A 21,343-nucleotide genomic window follows, 5' to 3' on the forward strand; every position below is an offset into this window, starting at 1 on the left:
TCGCCACTCGCAGGCTAGCAGAATAACATGTACAATTGGGCTATTGCATTTAATATCCGCACCCCCCTCCTGTTGAGGATAGGTCTTTTCAGGTCTTTCATTCTTACCCCCAAAGAAATCCGTTAAAAACGTCTAAAATGCCTTATACCCCAATGAAATTCTTTGAAAATGTGCTAAACCCTCACGAATTCCATTAGAAACACGTTTTTACTCCTAAGAATTTCATAACTTTTCACCCATTCCCCCTGAAGAAATCCGTTATATTTTTGTCTTACCCCTAAGGAAATCCATGGATTTTTGCCCTTACCCCCAAAGAATTTCACTGTTCCTCAACAGGTCGGAAGCAAAAATTTTATGCAATAGCCCATTGGACCGAGCAGAATGGCTGTATCTAAGCAGGATTCCCCAGCGAAATAATGTTGAGAGAATAGCTACGTATATAGTCCACAGAATGTCGACCAGAAAAGCTACTGAGCAGAATTTCTTTGTCCTTCCCATGCTTCTTCGCGCCTCAGAAAATTCCTGCGTAAGTGGCGCCTGGACAAGAGGCATTTACCGAACAGTCATGGTTGCCGGCTGGTTAATAAGTGATTTATAGCATGCCTTCAGGATTGCAACTGAGCTATAGAACAGGGTCGTAACCAGGTATATGGGATCAGGGATCACAGCCTTGGGATCGGGATCACAGCCTTGGGATCGGGATCACAGTCTCGGGATCGGGATCATGGACCCGGGATCCCGGGTCACAAGTCATGGGATCTGGATCGGCCAATCAGATGGGATCAGAATGGAATCAGGGATCAAATGTTGCCACATTTTGGGGATCAGGGATCAAAATTTAGAGCTAAAATGTGGGATCAGCGATGAAAAAATATACCTGGTTACGACCCTGATAGAAACTTTCCCAGTCCAATACGTAGAAATTATTAGACCGGCAATACAGCATTCTGATTGGCTTATTTCAGTTATTGGCCCTCTTAGCTGACTAATCATGTGTAATAAAAATAAATGAGGTCTCCTTTGCAGCCGTTAATGGAAGAGACACTCGTCAATATTCACTTGCAAATTAGCTAGAAACCTGTCAAGTATAATTTTCTTCTACCCAGTCTAGATGGCTTTCTAATACATTCCCATACGTAGCTCTTAGCTGTTCTTCTCGGTTTTGCCGATGGACTGTTCCGTGAAATTATCGTTTATGCAGCTATTTGCGGAGAAACGGGCAGTGTGGACGCAGTTCCCGGCGGCGGGAGGAGGGGGGGGGGGTACTTGACCTATGTTTAGTATAGGGGTCCCGCTGGGGGGTTTGAAACTGTAGGACAACAGTGGACAACACCCCTATTTTAAGACCCTATTTAGGACAAAGGACAACATCGACAATCATTTACGCTTTACTGTGATTGTGTCCCGTACGCGATGTTCGAAGCAAAAGCGAAAACAGTGTTAATACTGGATGACAGGACTTCTTGCAGCCATACCCTATCTAGGACAGGTTCAGGCCCTGTTTAGGAAAGAGGTGCTTGAAATTATATACCCTGTTCAGGGCCGGAGGAGTCAAAAACCATACCTATCCAGCGGCACGTCCCCGTATAGGCCATATAGGGGAGTGCCCCCCCCCGGAACGCAGTTCCGGTGAGTTCCTGCTCTTTGTTCAATACTCTTTTTCGTGTTTTAGTTATTTGCCTTAAATTATTTGCCAATATATGAGACCTTTTCGGTGCCAACGAGTGCTTTCAAGCCGGGCTTTGATATCTTGCAAATGAACGTAAATTTGCAAGGACCACTGGGGCGAAATAAGAGTATACGAACCAGATCCTCTCACTGTACAGGATCGTATCACTAAAACTGAATAATGAACGAAGATAAAACACAAGGCTGTCATTCTCTGTAAAACCCACAAGAAGGAAGGCCGTGCCTTCCGAAATGCTAATCATGTTTTGGCTAAATTCGTCAATCCGCCACTATCTTCGTTTAAATCCGAATCCCCATTACTTGTAAACTGTGTGTGGTATGTTTCACTGCAACGAACAGTAAATGTTGTATTTTATGCCATTTTTTAAGAAGTTTCTTTTCATTGCTTGTTTTTGAAATAATTCCGCCAACAAACCGACGAAGACCGACATGAGGAGCCCAGAATCTGGGGCATGGGACCTTTAGATCGGAGTACGAGTAGGAGATTGAGTACAAGTACGACTTTTAAACTCTGGTGTTTAAATATGCTTCTGATTATCACACCAATTTCGCACCAATCTCGTACGAACAGTCTCCCTTTCAACTGGTCAGCAACAGGGAGGAGTGATGGCTCTAGGAACGTGACTGAATTTTAAAATTCGAAAGTCGGACTCGAATTTAATGTCCAACCTCGTTTCCAGGTGGGACCCTGGGGTTGTGGGGAGAGGGTAAGTTAAGCAGGAGGTCCATAGACCGGAGATATATACGGTGATCCATGGTCCTAGACTTCCGGTCCATAAGGGAGATCATTTTTCCCGTCCCAAAAGAAGATCTGCTATGTCACGCAACGTCCACCTTCAACCATCGGGATTTCGACGAATTACCTTTTTCCTCCGTTACGTTGTTAGCCTGTTCCCGCTATAAGCCAAAGAGACACTGCTATGTATGGAAGACAAGTATCAAAGTGGAGGGGGCCTTTAAGAGCGCTTATTTCTGTCAAATCAGTTCCAGTTCGGAGTACCGCACGTCTTATCCCAACAGCTAGTATTCATGGTAGTACAAGGTACGTATGATTCGTAGTTTGTTTCATATATAAGTATGGCCTCATGCCGATCACTTTTGCAATTCTCTTAGTTGCCGTAGATGATGTTCGTTATTTGTACATTTACTTCTGATCAAAGAAAACTCTTTATTAATCCAAGGTTTTTCCGACAAATGGCTTCGAAGGAATGTTTTGTGGTGATTTTCTGCGCTACCGGAAATCGCATCTTAGTCAACTTTATAGTGATAAAAAAAACTGTGTTTGAGAGTGCATAGAGTTGACACCATATTGTTTTTGTATATTGTCTAGATCAGGATACAATAAGTTGTATTTATTTCTACGTATTTTAGAACCGATTATAGTACGACAGTCAATTACTCACTATTACGAATGTCACGCAACGCTCAATTATCTGGTGAAGGTAAAAGCGAGAGAAAAAGTCAAGTTTCACCGCGGGGTGCCCATTATACTTATATTAATGATTTTTTTTGACATCTGAACATCAGAAAAGGTAAAAGCCCCCTTAAAATTTCTAAGAACCTATATGATCCGCCCCAAAAAGCACCAGCCAGAATTTATGACCTTAAAAAGAAATACCGAATTCGCCAATTTCAAACTCCGAAAAATCCTCGTTACTTCTCGCCCCTCCCCCTCCATCGAGCGTAAATTCCAGCCAGATCTGTTGTGCATGAGCATGTTTGGGTTTTTCATGGAAATGGAAATTGCATGTTCCTGGCTATTTGATCTTATTTTATGGGGAACTCAACAGCCGGCTTTTAAAAATCTTAGATGAAACTTCACTTTTTCAGGGTAAATGACAAGTTTACACAAAGTTACTGCCATGGGACCTCTGAGCAGCCCCTCCTGGGGACCACTATAGGGCAAATGTTTGAAAAGACTGTGGAGAAGTTCCCGGACAGAGAGGCATATGTGTTCTGTGAAGACGGTGATCGGGCGACCTTTTCACAGTTTAAACAGGAGGTAGGCGATGGGAACTGGTTGCATAAAGGTTGTGTTACACAGGACGACTTGCAACAACGATTTTTTTGCGCAACACGTTGCGAGCTTTTGACTTGGAAAACTTGCAACGTGTTGTCGAGTCAAAAGTTGCGCAAAAAACCGACCTCGGTATTATGTTACATGGCGTTCGATTTTTTCGAGCAATATTGTTGCGAAAAAAAATCATTGTTGGAAGTTGTCTCGTGTAACTCCGCTTTAAAGCATCTTGGATTTTGTGCGATTGTTCTTTGTGTTTCTGAGGATTTTTTCGCACCAGCATCGTGTTTCCCATACACTTTAATCCTCTTTCGGCTGATCTGTCCCTTATAGTGTCCGGCCAAGAAGGCATTCTGAAACACAGGGTTGCCAGGTTGCAGAAAATCCGGCCCACTAATTCTAAAGCTGTTTATGTTACCGGGCCCTGGTAACTAATAATTTGGGATTCAGAAAATATAACAAATTTAGATCAGGAAGGCAGTAATTTTTGATATTTATGATAGTCAAAGAGAAGGGCGTTTCTAGTTTTGAGCAATTATTTAATTTTTATTTTATTCATTTTATTTGTGCTATTATGCTATTGTGCTTTACCCATGTAACATATAGAAGTTTTATTTTTTTTAAGGGCTGAGCAAGAAGTTCGATAAAAGGAAAGCCCGAGGAACGTGGGCGATCTAACTACTTTGTCCTTTTAAGCCCTAGCCAAACGGTAACGCAAGTGGACGCAAGAAGTCGCAAGTTGAACTTGCGTACAGACTTGCGTTTGGCTGGCCAAACGGACTCGCAAGTGCAAGCAAGTTATCAAAAACGTCATTTCAATAATACTGCGCGCGCTACAATTCAGTACTTGAAGTAAACAGAAAGACTTGTTGACTTGCGTTGGGTGGCGAAATTCAAGTCAAGTCAACGCAAGTCCTGGCCAAACGGGAATGCAAGTGGATGCAAATTGAAAACGTGCGTTTTCTTGCGTCTCCGTTTGGCCAGGCCTTTAGAAGATCTGCAGCAAATAAGATCTTATAAACTAACAATTTTTTCTAGGTTGATCAACTTGCCGAGGGACTTATCTCCAGAGGACTGACAAAGGGTGACCGATTGGGGATCTGGGCACCAAACATTAGAGAATGGATCATAACACAGCTTGCTGCCGCTCAAATTGGACTCATATTGGTACGTGTATTAAACGGCCTTCAGAAAAACTTCATTCAACACCCGTAGAAAGTCCCCTCTGCGATCTTAAGTCGCCGTACCTTTGTTCGATTTTAAATGACTTAAGTCGGACAATTAAAACCAAATTGGCAGAAACATAATGGAGGCTTAACCTGGCTTAGGGCGACTTAAATCGAGAAAGGCGTCTGTAGGCCCCAGAGTGCAAGACAGTAGGCCTCGTAGAAATACAGTCAGTTATCTTATAGCGCAACCTTTATTCTTGGACTTTTCCCTTGAAAACGCGACATTTTATTTTATATCAAGGGTTCCCCCTTCTGTTACCAAATATGAGAAGGTTGGATTAGAGAAGATTTAGACATGCACGTATGAGCCACTGGCTAATATGGGAGATGTTCTCTTCCTCAGGTTTGTATAAATCAAGCGTATCAAGGACCAGAGACTGAATATGTGTTAAGAAAGGTAAGTGATGTCGATAGTGACTTGTATATAATACGACACTCTTTCTACCCACAGTTTTACTTTGGCAACAACTGTCTTCGCGCGCTAGTTAATTCTCGAGCTCCCTCCCTTCGAGCCGAAAAATTCCATACCGATTACGTACTTCCACAGAAATCCGTGTATCGTCTCCAATACCCGATTCCCCTTATAGCGCGCGCCTGCAGGGAATCACGGTAGTTGTATTCATCAAACCATGCGCGAGGCTCTGCAACGATTCACGTTGCTGAGTCTCGCGCATGGTTTAATGAATACAACTACCGTGATTCCCTGCAGGCGCGCGCTATAGAGGGAATGGGCTATTGGTTGCTCGGCATTGGTTGGCATTTTCGCACGCAAGGAGTCAGTCCATGCGCGCGCGAAAACGCTAACCCGGGCGGCAACCGCCTGCGCAAGCCAACACTTCTGCTTGTTCATTGTCTTGTTTCCTAACCGTTGCCGCTAATCGCTATAGCCTTTTGTTGGCTTTCAAATTTTTGATCCAATCAAACGGCCAACAGCCCCACGTGCAAATATTTATCGATGCGTGTCAACCGAACGCATACTTCACCGCTCACAAACCAACATAACGACATGACATCGTCGGCGCGTGTCATTTAAAACTTATCTTTATTTTATAGGCAGGCTGTAAAGCTTTGGTCATGGCAGATGAATACAGAACACACAACTTTTACAACACCATGGTGAAGATGATGCCTGAACTTCCGGACGCAAAACCTGGAGAACTTCAAAGCGAGAGGTGGTAAAATATCTCAAAAATACTTTTTACGAAATGAAGAGTTGTACTGTACTTGTCAAGAAAGTCCTCGTGCCCAGACCCCAGCAACGGTGCGCCGTTGAAGTCGCACTACTGCTTGGACATATGGACTAGTTGAACTCTTTTTCCGGAAATAATTTCCCTTACACGGTCAAAATGTTTTTATTTGGACGAAGAACTTGTTATTGAACAAAAACTATATTAAACTAAGTTTCATCTTTATTCTCCTCTAAACAGTACGCTTTCGACATTCTCGATTCTAGCAGTATACAGGACACGTGTAATGATGATAATGATAATGCATTTATATAGCGCATTTTCCATAGTATATGTTCAAATGCGCTTTACACATACTGTTATTTACTACAACACAAAGGCCAGACCACAACACCGGGAGCTTCGTGCCCTACTCTTTGCGAATAGTGTGTGGGTTCTTTAACGTCCCCTGCTATAAGACTGAAGATACAGGAGACGGGACCTACGGTTTATCGTCCTTTTCCGAGAAGACTAGAACGTCTAACCATTTGAAGATATCATTACAAAGGCAGCACATTCTCCTCAGTTATTTTAAGACCCTTAGTGTTGGTCCGGTCTGGGAGTCGAACCCGAGACCTCCCAAACGGTAGTACGGCGCTCTACCAACTGAGCTAACCGGTCGGCGGTCATAACTGTATGCGTCACATATGTGTCACATATGAACCAATAAAAAATGGCCTAGCTCACCACGAGTTTCCCTGTAGCTCAGTGGTTAAAGCATTTGACCAGTTTCTATTCCCGTCGGGTATTTTTTCTTTGTCCCTCGCTCGTGACAACGGAAAATTACATATATCTTTCTCATATATTTAACTGAATTAGTATGTTAATGTAATAATCACTTTCGTTTTCCTCCTGTGAATCAGATTACCAGAACTAAAAGATGTCTTCCTTGTCAGCAAAAGTAACCAATTATTTCGGTAGGTCTAATACTCCGTTCACACCAGAAACACCTGGTTTACACCAAGCAACTGAACGCGTTTAGGTAAACCAAGTTTAAAAAAATGGAAAATCAGTGAAAGAGTTGGGTTCTATAAGAACTAGCCATGTTTATTTCTTAGCATGCCTTAGAGAAGCTAAATTGTCAAAGAAGCTACAAGTAAAAGTTTTTATTTCGCCGCTGGGAAACACCATTGTGTGCAAGGAATTTTATGACTAGCTTATCGGACCGTTGACACAAAATCCAGGGCTTTCAATTTAAAGTTGGTAATTTTCTCAATTTTGTATCCCTTTTATCAACAATTGTTTCCGTTTCTTATAATACAGAGGAACTACTTCGTTTGAGGAGTTGATGTGTTCTGGAGGTGAAGATGCAAGACATCGGATGAACTATATCAAAAACACACTACAATTTGATGAACCAGCCTGTCTTCAGTTTACATCGGTGAGATAAGTCAACCCAAGGAAGCGAGCTTTCTGAAACTGAGGCCACGTTTCCATACGAAAACGTACCTTATTCTACAACTAAAATTTGGAATGGTGAACTCTAAGGGGTATTTGAGCGAAGAGTTTTAAATTAAAACTGCATGGAACCTGCAGTTCCCCTTACATTCATACATTCAGTTATAAGGCTTTTTGAATAATCTGTACATCTGAAATAGTTCCTTTCTTAATAAGGTTTTTATATCAAGTTTTAAATTCCCCTTGCTTTCCAGGGTACCACGGGACGTCCCAAAGGTGTCACGCTGACCCATCACTCTTTGGCGAACAACGCGTTTCTGATGGGACAAATCATGAACTACAGTGAGGTAAGGTGAAAGGCAACGCTTTTTATCACGGATCACAAGAATGCTTGATTGTCTAACGACCTTCGAAACTGCGTGTTCATTTGTTTTCTTGTGTGGGAATCTCTTTCCATTGGCTTAAAAGGATGTGGCTCTTTGGAGAGATATAAAACAACCACGAAGATAGTTATCACCTTACTTATGCAATTTTTCTTGCGCATTACGAGACATTTTGAAGCAGTGCTGGCTAACGGTTTATACATGCGTTTTTACTCAAGTTCTAAATTAAGCGCTGTAGAATTAAAACCAAGATTGAATTAAGTAAAGCAGTTAAAGGAAATGAAAACTCTGACAAAATGCTATAAAGCAAGCAAGAGAGAACCCTGTGTCATTATTTTTAACATCTATTTTAGTGTTTATGTTTTTCTTTGTTTTTCTTATACAGCCAGCAAGAGTGTGTTCCCCATTCCCTCTCTTCCATGCTGCTGGCGTCACAGTAACCAGGTTAAGTAATCTCATTTTAGCTTTATGTTGGGTGCCCTGTATGAACTGACAAGTTTTATTCGACCTAAAAGAACCAAGAAGTAAAAAAATATTCACATATATCAATTATGAGTAAAACCCGATTGCGAAAGGTCCCCTAAATCGTATAGGAGCTTGATCAATTCAGATGGAAATAAATGTAGTACATTTATTTCCATCTGAATTGATCAAGCTCCTATACGATTTATCTTCTATACGATTTATCTGGTTCTCCGAACCAGAACGATAGCTGACGCATTTTGTCAGTTTTTACGTATTACTTTTAATGAACACGTGCCGAAATTAAAAGGCTTCAATTTTTTTCCATGCGATGGACTAGAGCTAGCATCCCATTCATGGGTACACTCTCTTTTTTATTAGAACGCGTAAAATTTGGCTGAGCCTGAGGATGTTCTTATTTTAGCCCATACATTTTCTTAAATTTGAGGCAAATCTCAGGCTCAACGATCTTATAAAAATAGGTCACCAAGGGTGACATGAGTCTAATGCCGTATGGCATAGTGATACAGATTGCGCGGTTTTCGTAAGCCGGTTAAAATTGGTTAGAGGTTTGTGTTCGGGAGTTTAATTTAAAATGCTTATAGCAAGCTAGGGGCATCGTGGATGATTATGGATGAAAACGAAACAGTCATAAATGTTATATGCTTCACAAAATTTAAAGTATGAACAGGAGTTGATGTTACTTCTTCCGTATTGTCCGTAAAAGCAGAAACGATTAAACATTTGGACAAGATTGCGTGACGATTTACAAGAAGCATGTTCATTACAACAAGGGTTGAAGAACTTCACATCGTTTTCTTTCAGATTTTTCACCAGTTTGATTATGACTCTTGAAACAGATTTTGCAATAAAAGCACTTGAAATAGTGACTGTTACTCCATTGTACTGTAAGCACTTAGTGACAGATTTTCCTAAATGCTCACGTCAATATAATGATGACCTTTTGAACGCTGGAAACTAGGCAATTATTATCGAGCTACCATACACAGGAGCGAAGACTGTTTATCATGATGTACAAATTTCGCGAATCATCACTTCCATATCAATGTAACCATTTTATGATTTTTCTAGCTGTAAGAAGAACTTAAGATCTCTGAGAGTCGTAAAAGCATGAAATTCGATTTCAGTGTATGGCAAAGGCCGGGACAGTGTAATACTGCAAAGCGGCCAAACAAACGCATTTTGATTTAGTCGCGTAACTTGATTTACATTTATCCATGTACATCTTTTATTTTTGAAGGTTTTTGTTTGCACTGTAAAGAAAAAATTGGTCAAAATTCGAATGACTTAAATACAAAAACCGAGGTAAAGTTTTCTATTTTTTTAAAACAAAATAAATATTTGGTCGCATTGTGTAAATAAACGCGAGTCGCCGTCGAAATATTTTTTCTCAAAGACGTCTTGCTTTTTAAGCAAGACGAAAACACAAGTGCTTAACTGAACTGAAAACGAAGATTTATTTTCACAAAAAGCTTAGAAATGTCTTAACTGGAAAATTATTTCGTCCTGTTCAAGTGTTGAATAATCGTGACTTGAGAAAGAACTTTTAATTATGCGTGGGAACACGTGTCGCTGATTGGCTGTTTTTAATTGAAACTAATCGTGCGTGTCCGTACGGAGTCCGTTCTTGCAGCTGATCATTGTTTTCTACATTACAGCGAACGATTATCGATCCCGAACCATTCCCTTGGGATTGCTAACAGCTTTTTTCATATAACAAAGAGTCTAATGCGCATGCGCAAAGCGCACGCAAGCATTAGACTCAAAAATGGTTCTTATAACAAAAAGAGTGTAGTAGAAATACTGATAGTCCAGCGCCTATGGGACATTTTGGCTCTATGCAGACTTTACCCTCCAGTATTGAATCAAATACCCAATGACAATTTTCTTATAAATATTCTAAATAAACGGCTTTTTTTTCTTCAACTTTAGTTTGGTTAGTGTAGTGTGGGGAGTTAGCGTTGTGTACCCGTCACGTGGATTCAACAGCACTGCTATATTGAAGGCCATTCACGACGAAAAGTAAGCATTATCATGATCTATCTGAAATAAGCCCTTCCTCCTGGTTCATTACTTTTGTTCTTGTCTTACAAATTTGAGTTAAAAGCACGGCCTCTGTTTGTCTTTCTGTCTGTAGAGATTCTATTTACCTTATTACATGAAATTTTCGCCACATGTTAATTTCGCGAATTTCGCGATTCTAAAAAAATCACGAAATTAAAGTGACGCGAACAATAAAAATCGCGTTTAATCGAGAAAATACGGTATGTCAATAATAAACAAAGAATAAGTTTAATACCACTAAAGGAAGGCTCAAGAACAACAACTCATGCACGTACAAGCATGACCTACTTGTAGCCATTGTGAGAACTGCTCTGTTGATGCTATTGCCGAGATTTAGTCTCGCCCTTGCGTTTTTGTAAATTTTGATGTTATTGCTCCTTTGATGAAGTCGTTTTATTTAATTCAAAGGCATGTTAAATAATATTGCCATGGAAATGTAAATTGTGTCTTACTCAAAAACGCGAAATTAAAGTGATTCAAAATACAAAATTTTCGCAAAATCGCGAAATTTAAGTGTCGCGAAATATGCGCACCTCAAAATCGCGAAATTATTGTGTCGCAAAATTTCATGTAATAAGATAGACTAGTCAACCAGGAAAAACAAGCTCACTTAATTTTTCTGTCCTTGCAGATGTGACTGTTTGTATGGAACTCCTCCAATGTTTATTGATATACTGGCCCATCCGGATTTGAAAAAGTACGATTTGTCAAGCTTAAGGAAAGGTAAAAGTTATGATACAATGCTAATCATATTGGAGCTAAGGAATGAACAAGTAATTTAAACTTATTCCTCGGAGCCAAGTGAGAAATTAAACCTTTTAGGGGAATTTCACGAATTTAATTGCTTTGGAACATCGTAATAATTTATCAAGTTAAAACAAAGGAATCCAAAACCGTGACAGTGGTTTGGAAACCTGGTCTTTATTAGCATAGACTTTCACAATTTTATTTCCCGTTTTCTCCTCAGGTTCAGTTTGAATTGAAAAGATATAATAAATAGTAATAAATAATAAAGGTGGTAAATTTTTTAAGCTCGGTGATAAATAATGGAGATGAATTTTTCAACAATGACACGAGCATGGGACGAAGAAAAATTCTGAGTCCCCGACGGGAATCGAACCCATGGCCTCCCAGATTCCGGTTGGGCGCTCTAGCCGGTACCATCTCCCATGCTCGTGTCATTGTTAAAAAATTCATCTTCATTATATAATAAATACTTCAGACAGTGTTTCATCACGTTTCGAAAAACAGCTCGAAGTTTATCAAAAATACAGTGGAACCCCGCTCTACGGACATCCGGCGCTAAATACGGACACCCCGGTATTATTGTCAGTTTCGTTTGTCCCAACGAAAAGTTCATATATTTTCTCTAAAATTAACCCGCTTATTACGGACACCCGTTAATACGGACAACGGACACTTTTCTGTGTCCTGAGTGACAAACTCTTATACGTCCTTAACCTCGCTTTACGGACATTGTTTATCTGTGCACGTTGTCAAGTTTCAAGAACAGTAAAGTAATTAGAAGTGAATGATCGTAAGGTTTCCCTAGTTTTTACTTGTCAGAGTTACAGTTACAGAAGAAACTAGACAACGTTTTGTGTCCCTTTTGTTGCTGTTAAAACGTCTGTTTTATTCCTTGTATAAAGTGAAGTCGAGGACCTTTTCAAATGATTCCACTGTCGAGTTTCAAGAACAGGAAAGTACTTTTAGTCCGAGAGTACTATGAGAAGATAAGCGTAAGGTTTTCCTAGTTCAAACTTGTTAGAGTTAAAGTCACAGTTACAGGAGAAACTGAACAACGTTTTGTTGCTGTTAAAATGTCTGCTTTATTCCTTGTATAAACTTAGAAAAGTCACGGATGTTTTCAACTGATTTCAAGAGTGGCACTATAAAATTAGTTTTATTCAGAGAGTATGATAAATGACCATAAGGTATCCATAGTTTACTTGCTACAGTTGCAGTACAATTGAACAACGTTTTGTTGTCGTTAAAATGTCTGCCTTTGTGTCGTATTTTCAACTCTCTTCTCGATGTTTTGAAATGTGATGAAACACACATCTCTCTCGTGCTTAACATATTACCACACGTAATTCTTGTTAAATGATTTTGTTTTACTTAAAGGTCTGGCTGGCGCTACGTCTTGTCCTGTAGAAGTAATGAAAGAAGTTATATCCACATTAAACATGACTCAATTAACGGTAAATTTTTGCAGTAGTTCCATGTTCAGTTTCTGATGGTTTCTGATGTAGAAATTTGTGTTTACTAAATCTAATGGAACTCGTCAATTATAAGTTGTCTCCTTCGTTTATACTTTGTATTAATCCTTTCTAACTGTTCGGGAGTATTTTGCTTTGTGATCTACGTGGCGATTTCTTGATGGAAAACTTAGCCTGCGAGCAGGCTCACCTCGGGGCACGCGCGAATATACCTTGGGCACGCGCGAGTGGCGAGCGTAGCGATAAGGCGGAGAGTGGCGCCATGGAAAACTTGATTTCTGTTCATATAATATTTATTTCTGTAGTTAGTTCCCAGTCCTATTCGGTTCTATTGATCGGGCAATCGGGGGGGGGGGGGGGCGATCGCGCTGAACAGATCAGATACATCAGACAACAAAAGTCAAACAAATCTGGTTCACTCGTCTGATGATATTAAGCGATGACGTCATCGCTTAAAATGATTGAAAACGAATTATGATAAGCCGAAATATTTTTTTCAGCTGACCTATGGTTCGACAGAGCTAGGCCCGCTTGTTACTCAAACATCAATGGACGAGCCTCTGGAAACAAGGGTGTCGACTGTGGGAAAGGTATACCCACACACAGAGGTGAGGTTTGCAGTCATTGAGCCTTCGTGCGTCTCGTGATGTTAGTAACAAGTAGCTTATTTTTTCTGCGTTTCTCGAGATTTTGATTGACTGTAACCAAACTACTTCAGGTATGACGTGATTTACACGATAACTGGCAAAAATAGGACCGTGACTGAGGGCGCACAGTCTGCCCCACAGTCATAGTTTGGCATGTCACGCAACGCTTCTCAGGGAAACGTTGCGTGACGACCTCGATAACAGCTACGCAGGCAACCTCGTTCTCATGGCCCTAGGAGCGAAGTTTTGCTTGTCTACTGTCCATTCCCAATTTTTTTTTTCAAGGCGGATAATAAACCTCGTTTGAACAATCAAACAGTCAGTCCTTTTCTCTTCTCAACAGATAAAGATTGTTGACTACGAAGGAAATATAGTACCGGTAAATACCCCTGGGGAGATATGTGTCCGAGGGTACTGTGTCATGATGGGGTATTGGGGAGAGAAGGAACAGACTGAAAGCGCCATTGAGCCAACTGGATGGTTTCACACTGGGTGAGATTTATAACCCACCGATTAATTTCCGCGCGCGCTCATTGGACAAAAAAGTAACCTATTTTAGCTCGAGCATTTTAATCCAAACACAGTGTTATACGTCAACCCAAAAACTTGCATATATTTCAACCGCTTGCTGGTATATTATCATGACCGTGGATAGAATTGATGTTCACAAGCGTAAATATGTTTTTGGCCCGACTCAGACTCATTTTTAGCCCGAGCCGCAGGTAAGGGCTTAAATGGGGGCAAAAAAACGTAACAAAAATGAGGCAATAATCCCATCACAACTCGAAGTAAAAACGTGCAAAACTCGCAGTTGGTTTTGCCCCTGTTCGGTAACGAAAGCAGTGTCTTCGCTTTGATTGGTTAGTTAACTGAATGCAAACAGATAATTAATTGAAAAGCGTTGCAATTTTTTTCTACTAACATGCTGATTCCTGCCAATTCTATTTGGTGCAGGGATCTAGGGACAATGGATGAACATGGATACTTCAGGATTGTGGGAAGATTAAAGGTTTGTCAACCCAGCCTATTCCCAAGGCGTTCTCCTCCTCTCTCAGACGAGCACGAGGTGGACCTAATAAGGGCCTGGGAACGGGTTGGCGAGCTGCTCGGTGTTATTCGGTGACGTCACAAAATTTTGCGCCAAATCGGTAAGCGGGAAGGGAACGCCTGGGTACTAGGCTGATGTCAACCGATATCACAGCCAGGCGCATAGTTAAGGTTCATAGAACATCATGCAGTTGCATTTCCTCCCCAGGGCCTCTGGCGTCTTTGTTGAGTTTCATTCTCGTCCCCAGAGCCTCTTGTCCCTCTTAGCCGGCGTATTCCGGGGCACGAGAAATAAATGGCTTTGGAGACACTTGATTTCATTATCTAGCCAACCAAATTAACCGTAGCAAAGTCCCTTACAACAAAGGGATTTGAAAACGGTTGATTTGATTTGCTAAATTCAAATTTCCTTTGTTGAAGATCTAGCCAATCAAATCATGTGTCTTCAAAGCCACTTGTTCCTCGTGCCCCAGGGTCAGCCGGCTAAGAGGGACAAGCGGCTCTGGGACGAGAATGTAATAATGGGAAAACCGGCGATGAGAGACCTATCGGCTAAAAAAACTGAATGCGCTTGACTTGACTGGGGGAAATTCGCTTAAAACAACTTTAATGTGAATAGTCCTACAAAAACATGACCGCTACAAAATCACAGTTCACGGTAAACTTTAAGTTCACGTATAATTACCAGCTTATGTGTTTACAGGTAAACAAGTAAAAGGATTATGTATCATATTTTTAGTCATATTTTCAAACCAAATAGAAAATGTTATTCCACGGCTCACGAATGGTTTTGCTTAAACAAAAATAAGTAAATACAGTAGAACTACAAAATAAAAAGTCATATTGGTAGCCTTGCTCGAGCAATTCCATGAGCACGCGGTTTCATCAGCATTTTTAACGCAGTAGGAATTATCACGGCTTTGCACTGAGTCGTCAGCGCACCCCTTCAGCTCTCCGCAGCCATTCCAGTCGCATTCCGGTGAAACTTGGCACTCGCAGTTTTGACCGTAAAAGCGGCTGAATCCATCACGCTGGTTGGGGGTAACTCGGGACCACTTCTCATTCAAATCGCATAAATACAGCTTGAGTGTTCCGTTCCTAATTAATCCTCCCAGAAGGTACACCGTTCCATTTGTAAGCGACACTCCGCACGTCGCGGAGTCTCTATGGGTGTAAGCCTTGGCGAATAGAGTGCCCTGCCCGGAGCCCTTTACGTGAATGTCTTCGGTCTGGTTGACTCCTGACGCCCCCTTGAAGGTTTGTAAGATTTCCAGATTGAAGACCCGAGTGTCGTTTTTCACTTTCTGAGATAAAACCTTTGCACGGATCACTGAAATCAGAGAAAATTGCTTAAGAACAAACAGCATGGCACATACGTGTTCCTGTATATACCAGGCGTAGCTTATGTGTGATGCAAGCGAAACAAGAGTAAACGTAGCTTGCGTAGCTGGCGTCTTTGTACGTTTTTTAGCGTGTTTAACACCGCGCGAGGAAAAATCAAGGATACGGCGCCCTCTCGATTTTTTCCTCGCGTGGCCCCCTCGCGCTTTTTGCGTTTCCCATACGCGCGCTCGGAACTACGGCGCCTGCTAGAGTAAACGCACAGTGAGTGTACTTTCTTTTTCTGTATTGCCTTTTACCTCTTCAAAACATTCTTTCGCGCTCCTTTGCACCAGAATTTAAACAAGGGGCGTTTCCATTCAACCAAAAATACCGGTTTGAAATTCTGGGTATTCTGTGTGGCGAATGGAACAGTTCCATTCGCTTCCCAATGCCCGATTCCCTCTATGGCGCGCGCCTGCAGGGAATCATGGTAGTTGTATTCATCGTTGCTAAGTCTCGCGCATGGTTTGATGAATACAACTACTCTGATTCCCTGAAGGCGCGCACCATACAGGGAATCGGGCATTGCAACCCAGAATTTTTCGGAATTTTTGGTTGAATGGAAACCCCATGGAAAGCGCTCATGACATACCGATCACGTCGGTACAATGGAATCCAACCTCCATTAAAAGAAACTTGGTTCGAAAAATTAGGAGTTGACAAATCGGGGGTAATATTGCGGTCTTCGACTGAGTAAAGCAAATGAAAGGGAATCAAGCTTTGGCTCGAGTTATCGAAAGGCCCGCGAAATCGAGATTTCACTGTTGTTTAAAACAAGCTAAAACAATCCTCTATGCAATATGAAACGAGGTTACCGTGACGAGATGCTGCGAGATGCGTGCTTCGCTGGCGCATTCACTATTAAACTCGAATTGCCGTCAACTAGAACTACAGTAGAACCCCGGTAACTCGAACTCGGATAACTCTACAACCCCGCTAACTCGAACAAACTTCCATTTCGCTTGGATTTGACCCCCCTTTTCAATCATTTTTACTCGACTAACTCGAACTTGGATAACCCGAAAACCCCGCTGACTCGACCTAAAGTTCGTTTCCCTTGATCAAAATTTGGGTCACATTTACCCCGATAACTCGGATTCGGGTTCTTGCAGCTCGCCACGGATGCTCATTGAAATATCCCATTAGCTCTTCTCGTCGTGTAATCGGATTTAAACACTTAAACGAACACTACAATGAATTGATTTTAATTTGAGCAACGAATAGATCACATATCTGGCAGTCATTTTCCACTCTTATGATAAAAACGTATGATCGTGTGAGAGTTTCTGACGAGATAAGTTGAATTTGCACTGTACTGTGTACTGAAGTGCTGAAAAATCGATTAACTATCAATTATTAACTTAAAAAATTGAATATTCAATCGACCCCGATAACTCGAAACCCCGCTAACTCGAACTGTTTTTCGTTTCCTTTCAAAGTTCGAGTTACCGGGGTTCTACTGTAGTTTCTTTTTTCCCTGGATTTTTAAATATAAAGCGGAAGTCTGCTGAAGCCCGTTTCAAGCCATTGAGATTATGGCGCGGGATTGTGAAGAGTGCTGACGAGTGCACGAGGCCACTCGTGTAGAGAGAAGAATACAAGAAGCAAGGCATCCAAATCTGTGCTTACCATAATCTGCTAAGCAAAAGTGCCCTTGTGGATGTAGCCAAGTGCAGCTACATGCTTCATTTACGGTTACCACACACAACAGCACCGCTATAGAACATAGAATTGCAGTCATTGTAGCTCTCTCGGTGCAGAATATTCACTCTCTTGACCAAAACGAAATCGTTCCCACGACAGGCCGTCTTGTTTACTCAAATGCAACCAGTTTGCTTTGTTAATTTACGTGTAAGGCTTGTTTGAATTTAAAAACCGTTACGGTTTTGTGAACACGTCCTTATGAAGTTTTAATGACTGATTCAAAATAAAGTAATAATTGGGTTCAAAGACGGCACATTATTTGACGCGCTCCAAAAATGAGGTAAAACTTTGCTGACTTTGTAAAAAAACTCGGCGGCGAAAACAAAAACAGGCGAAATAAATGGTAAATTAGCGGAACAAGAACCCCCAGCGAGACGTATCTAATCAAAGAAAAGAGTCTTGAAGGCAATGGACTTTGACTTCATCGCGTGACCAAAGCCTAGCTGGCCGAGTCTTTTAGTAAAAACGCACGAACTGTTCTTAACAATAGATTTTAGAAATCAAAAAAAGTTACGAATGTGCAAGAGCGAAGAGGAGGATGCCAGCCTCCTCCTCAGGCGCCTCGATTCTCGCTGTAACAAAGCGAGAACAAAGCGAGCGCGGTGACTGGTGACGAGCGCGAAGCCCATGCCTTGCGCGCCCATGTCCCCCAAAACAAAAGAGAGGCGTCTGGGTACGAGGCAGGGAGGATGCTAAAACAGTGTTATCTGAGTAGTATTCTGAAAACTGGCACCGGTATTTGGCATTTATAATATTCTCTGATACCTTTGAACAGTTTTCCTCGTCGAATATCTCTTCAACGTTTCATGCAATTCATAAAGTGTCTTTTGTCATAGGTGTGTAGTTAAGGTAGTTTACTTAAGTGTATATATCACTGAATGCTCATAAAACGGAACATTTTAACAGTATTTGTAGAGGTTTTCGGCAAGGCAATTTCAAAAAACGCAGAAGTCTTATTTTGTCAAAATTTGTCCTGACAGGACACAAGATTTGATTGACTAGATTTTAATAGATGGAATTTTAAATCTACCCAATCAAATCAACCCTTTTAAACCCTCGTATGACAAAGGGATTTTAAAACGGTTCATTTGATTGGCTGTTCCTTTTGTTAGAATACAGCCAATCAAATTATGTCTCCCCAAAGCCACTTGTTTCTCTTGCACAGGCTCGGCCGGCTTAAGAGGGACATCGAAATTTTGGGGAAAAAAGTACTCGGCCCTGCCGGTAAGCCCACTCGAGAGTAATTCCTTGGGTCGTATACTCAAATATCTATACCCAGAAGAGGTTATTCGGGCCCCAAACCATTTGCCAGAGAATGAACCCTGTGAACTCACTACTAAAGTGAAGATTCGAACCCGCGACCCTGAGATGATCGAGTAGTGTCCGCTGCTGCGTAGCATATACCACTCGGCCACCTCTGAAATCAGTTGTATCCTATACCTCGTTCTATCATTTGTTCATTCTTTCGTATTTATTCAACAGGACTTGATCTTACGAGGAGGACAGAACGTTTATCCCGCTGAAATTGAATATTTTCTGCACACCCACCCTAAAATTCAAGAAGTGCAGGTAACAACCTATGATCACAAAATTAACTTTTCTGAGTCAGGCTGCAAGTGTTTATTGTTGTGTTGAAATTGAAATTGAAACGAGCCAGCGACTTGTCTCAACGTTTTCGGCTAGATGCCTTAGAATAAAGAAACAAGGAAAATGGGATACGAAAAAAAGAAAAAAAGGATCCGAGGAAACAAGCAAGGAGGCAGCAAACAAACAAACAAACAAACAAAGAAAAAATCAAACATACATGCAAACAAAAAAATTGAGTTCAGAAATTAAAGAGAAAAGAAATTTTAGTTTACAATACAAACTAATAAAAATCAGCCTGAACGCTGGCTATTTGAGCCGTGAATTCAGTCGAATATATGGTAGAAAACTGAACTACTAGAAAAAGCCGTTTTAGGGGCAACAAATTAAAAGTGAAACTTTCAAGGAGAACTAAACTAACAGCCAATTTTACGCGTAGAGAGTTGCTCGGAGAGTTGATATCAGCTTGCTATTTAACTAGGTTATCAGTGTGCCAGACGAGAGACTTGGAGAAGAGGTCTGTGCTTGGATCAAGTGAGTAACCTCCAGCCTTAAAGAGGCTACGTCACGGGGATTTCGCGGATGTTTAGTCTAAACTGTTCTGAAATTAGTGTTACGTAAACCAATGAAAAACGTTATCTTTGAACATCTAAAGGAAGATGTAACCTTAATTTGCGAAATCAAACCACGGCTATAGTATCGATTTTTTTGAAGACACGCGGAAACCGAAACAACTTGAAAAGTTTAGCTTCAATTTTTTCAAGTTGTAATCCGTTTCCATTCTAGCCATCCGCAGCCAAAGACACTTGTTAACAGTTTCAGTGCTCCAATATAGCAATTGTTAATAAAAAATGACCAATATTTTTCGGTTTTCTACGACACAAATATATATTTTGGCTGTTCAATTGTGCGTTTCGTTCAAACACCACTCCCACTTGGCAAGTATTGACTCTAGTAAAGCAATGATTATGATTATTTCTTGATGAATCTTTTTCTTGGGTTTCTCAATAGGCTAAGGGAAGGCGAAACCATGACTGCTGAAGAAGTTAAAGATTTCTGCAAGGGGCAGGTGAAGTGTCTGCATTGCACTTTTAAATCAGAATGGGATTACTGTGTTCACAGCCTATCAGATATATATTCGGCATCATAAGAAAATCTTATATTAATGATTTTGTTGTGCATGGGTTACTTTCCTTGTTATTCAGCGTAATTTCCACTCAGAATCTGCATGATCTAATCTGTCACTGTTTATCTTTAAACAGATTGCTTATTTCAAGATTCCTCGGTACATTAAATTCGTTGATGAGTATCCTATGACAGCCTCTGGAAAGGTAACTTTGTTGTTGTCGAATATTTTTGGCTGATTGAGCAGTGTAAACTAAATAGAGCTGAGCTGCACCGTCCACTCATGACAATTTAGTACTGTGAATTCGCACCAAAGTGGTTTTTAATCGACTGTCGAAAGTTTTATTTGCTTTAGCCATAGTTGATAGAGGGAAATGGTTAGGAAGCCCGGCAAACATCAAACGAGCAAACAAAGAGGCCAAGATTTATGTTGGAAGCTCCACGACCCTGCATATTTTTTATGCGCTCGTACCTATGCAACGTTTCTATTGACTGGTTGCATGAACACACGTAACCACCTATTGTGTTTTGTCAGGTTTTGTGCAGGGTCAACTCCAAAAATAGCGGGCTTCTTAACCATTTCCCCCATTTAGCTTTGCTTTGATTGAGACATTTCGGCATGCAGGTTCTTACTAATCCAGAGCAAACATGCTGATCTTTTCAACCAATCAGGTCTTAAAACAGAAGCAATCATGACTGCGCTTTCGTGCGTTTTCGCGCGCTTGACACAGGCTACATGTTTTCGCGCGCTTGGCACTGGCTACATGTCTTCGCGCGCTTGGCACTGGCTACATGTTTTCCTGCGCTTGGCACTGGTTACTCGTTTTCCCGCGCTTGACACAGGCTACATCTTTTACTGCGCTTGGCACCGGTAAATTAGTTTATTAATTAGTTTATTTCTTTTCTCAGGTCATGAAATACGTTGTAAGGGGGCAAGCAAAGGACGAGTACAAATCTTATTTAACATGAAAATACAAAGCATGCAGTAAAAATATTATATTTTGTACAAATTCTGTATTTTTAATACAATAGATATGTTTTCAAAAACTTCTTATAAAGACTTAAAGTCAAACGTTGAGTCTTCTTGTGACAAACTATATTTTTGCTGATCGAAAAAAAGCAAGAAGCCTACGTGAATGAGTGTA

General features: G+C 41.0%; 2 protein-coding genes across 2 annotated transcripts; one reads left to right on the forward strand and one right to left on the reverse strand.

The window, feature by feature from the left end:
• The first annotated feature begins 2,572 nt into the window (after window positions 1-2,572).
• Window positions 2,573-21,308, forward strand: LOC144654326 (medium-chain acyl-CoA ligase ACSF2, mitochondrial-like). Its single transcript, XM_078514434.1, has 20 exons — window positions 2,573-2,731; window positions 3,520-3,691; window positions 4,745-4,873; window positions 5,279-5,332; window positions 5,989-6,107; window positions 7,025-7,078; window positions 7,425-7,542; window positions 7,814-7,906; window positions 8,328-8,386; window positions 10,358-10,447; window positions 11,121-11,212; window positions 12,614-12,690; window positions 13,209-13,316; window positions 13,699-13,847; window positions 14,310-14,364; window positions 18,972-19,058; window positions 19,555-19,607; window positions 20,085-20,142; window positions 20,336-20,404; window positions 21,108-21,308. Exons 1-20 carry the CDS (start codon window positions 2,610-2,612, stop codon window positions 21,165-21,167), a joined length of 1,818 nt encoding a protein of 605 aa, XP_078370560.1. The 5' UTR covers window positions 2,573-2,609; the 3' UTR covers window positions 21,168-21,308.
• On the reverse strand, window positions 15,064-18,020 carry LOC144654428 (metalloproteinase inhibitor 3-like). Its single transcript, XM_078514579.1, has 2 exons — window positions 17,415-18,020; window positions 15,064-15,732 (listed from the first exon to the last, which is right to left on the reverse strand). Exons 1-2 carry the CDS (start codon window positions 17,524-17,526, stop codon window positions 15,197-15,199), a joined length of 648 nt encoding a protein of 215 aa, XP_078370705.1. The 5' UTR covers window positions 17,527-18,020; the 3' UTR covers window positions 15,064-15,196.
• Window positions 21,309-21,343: the final 35 nt, after the last annotated feature.

Source organism: Oculina patagonica, chromosome 5, assembly GCF_052425735.1.
Source record: "Oculina patagonica isolate OP01 chromosome 5, crgOcupat, whole genome shotgun sequence".
NCBI lineage: Eukaryota > Metazoa > Cnidaria > Anthozoa > Scleractinia > Oculinidae > Oculina > Oculina patagonica.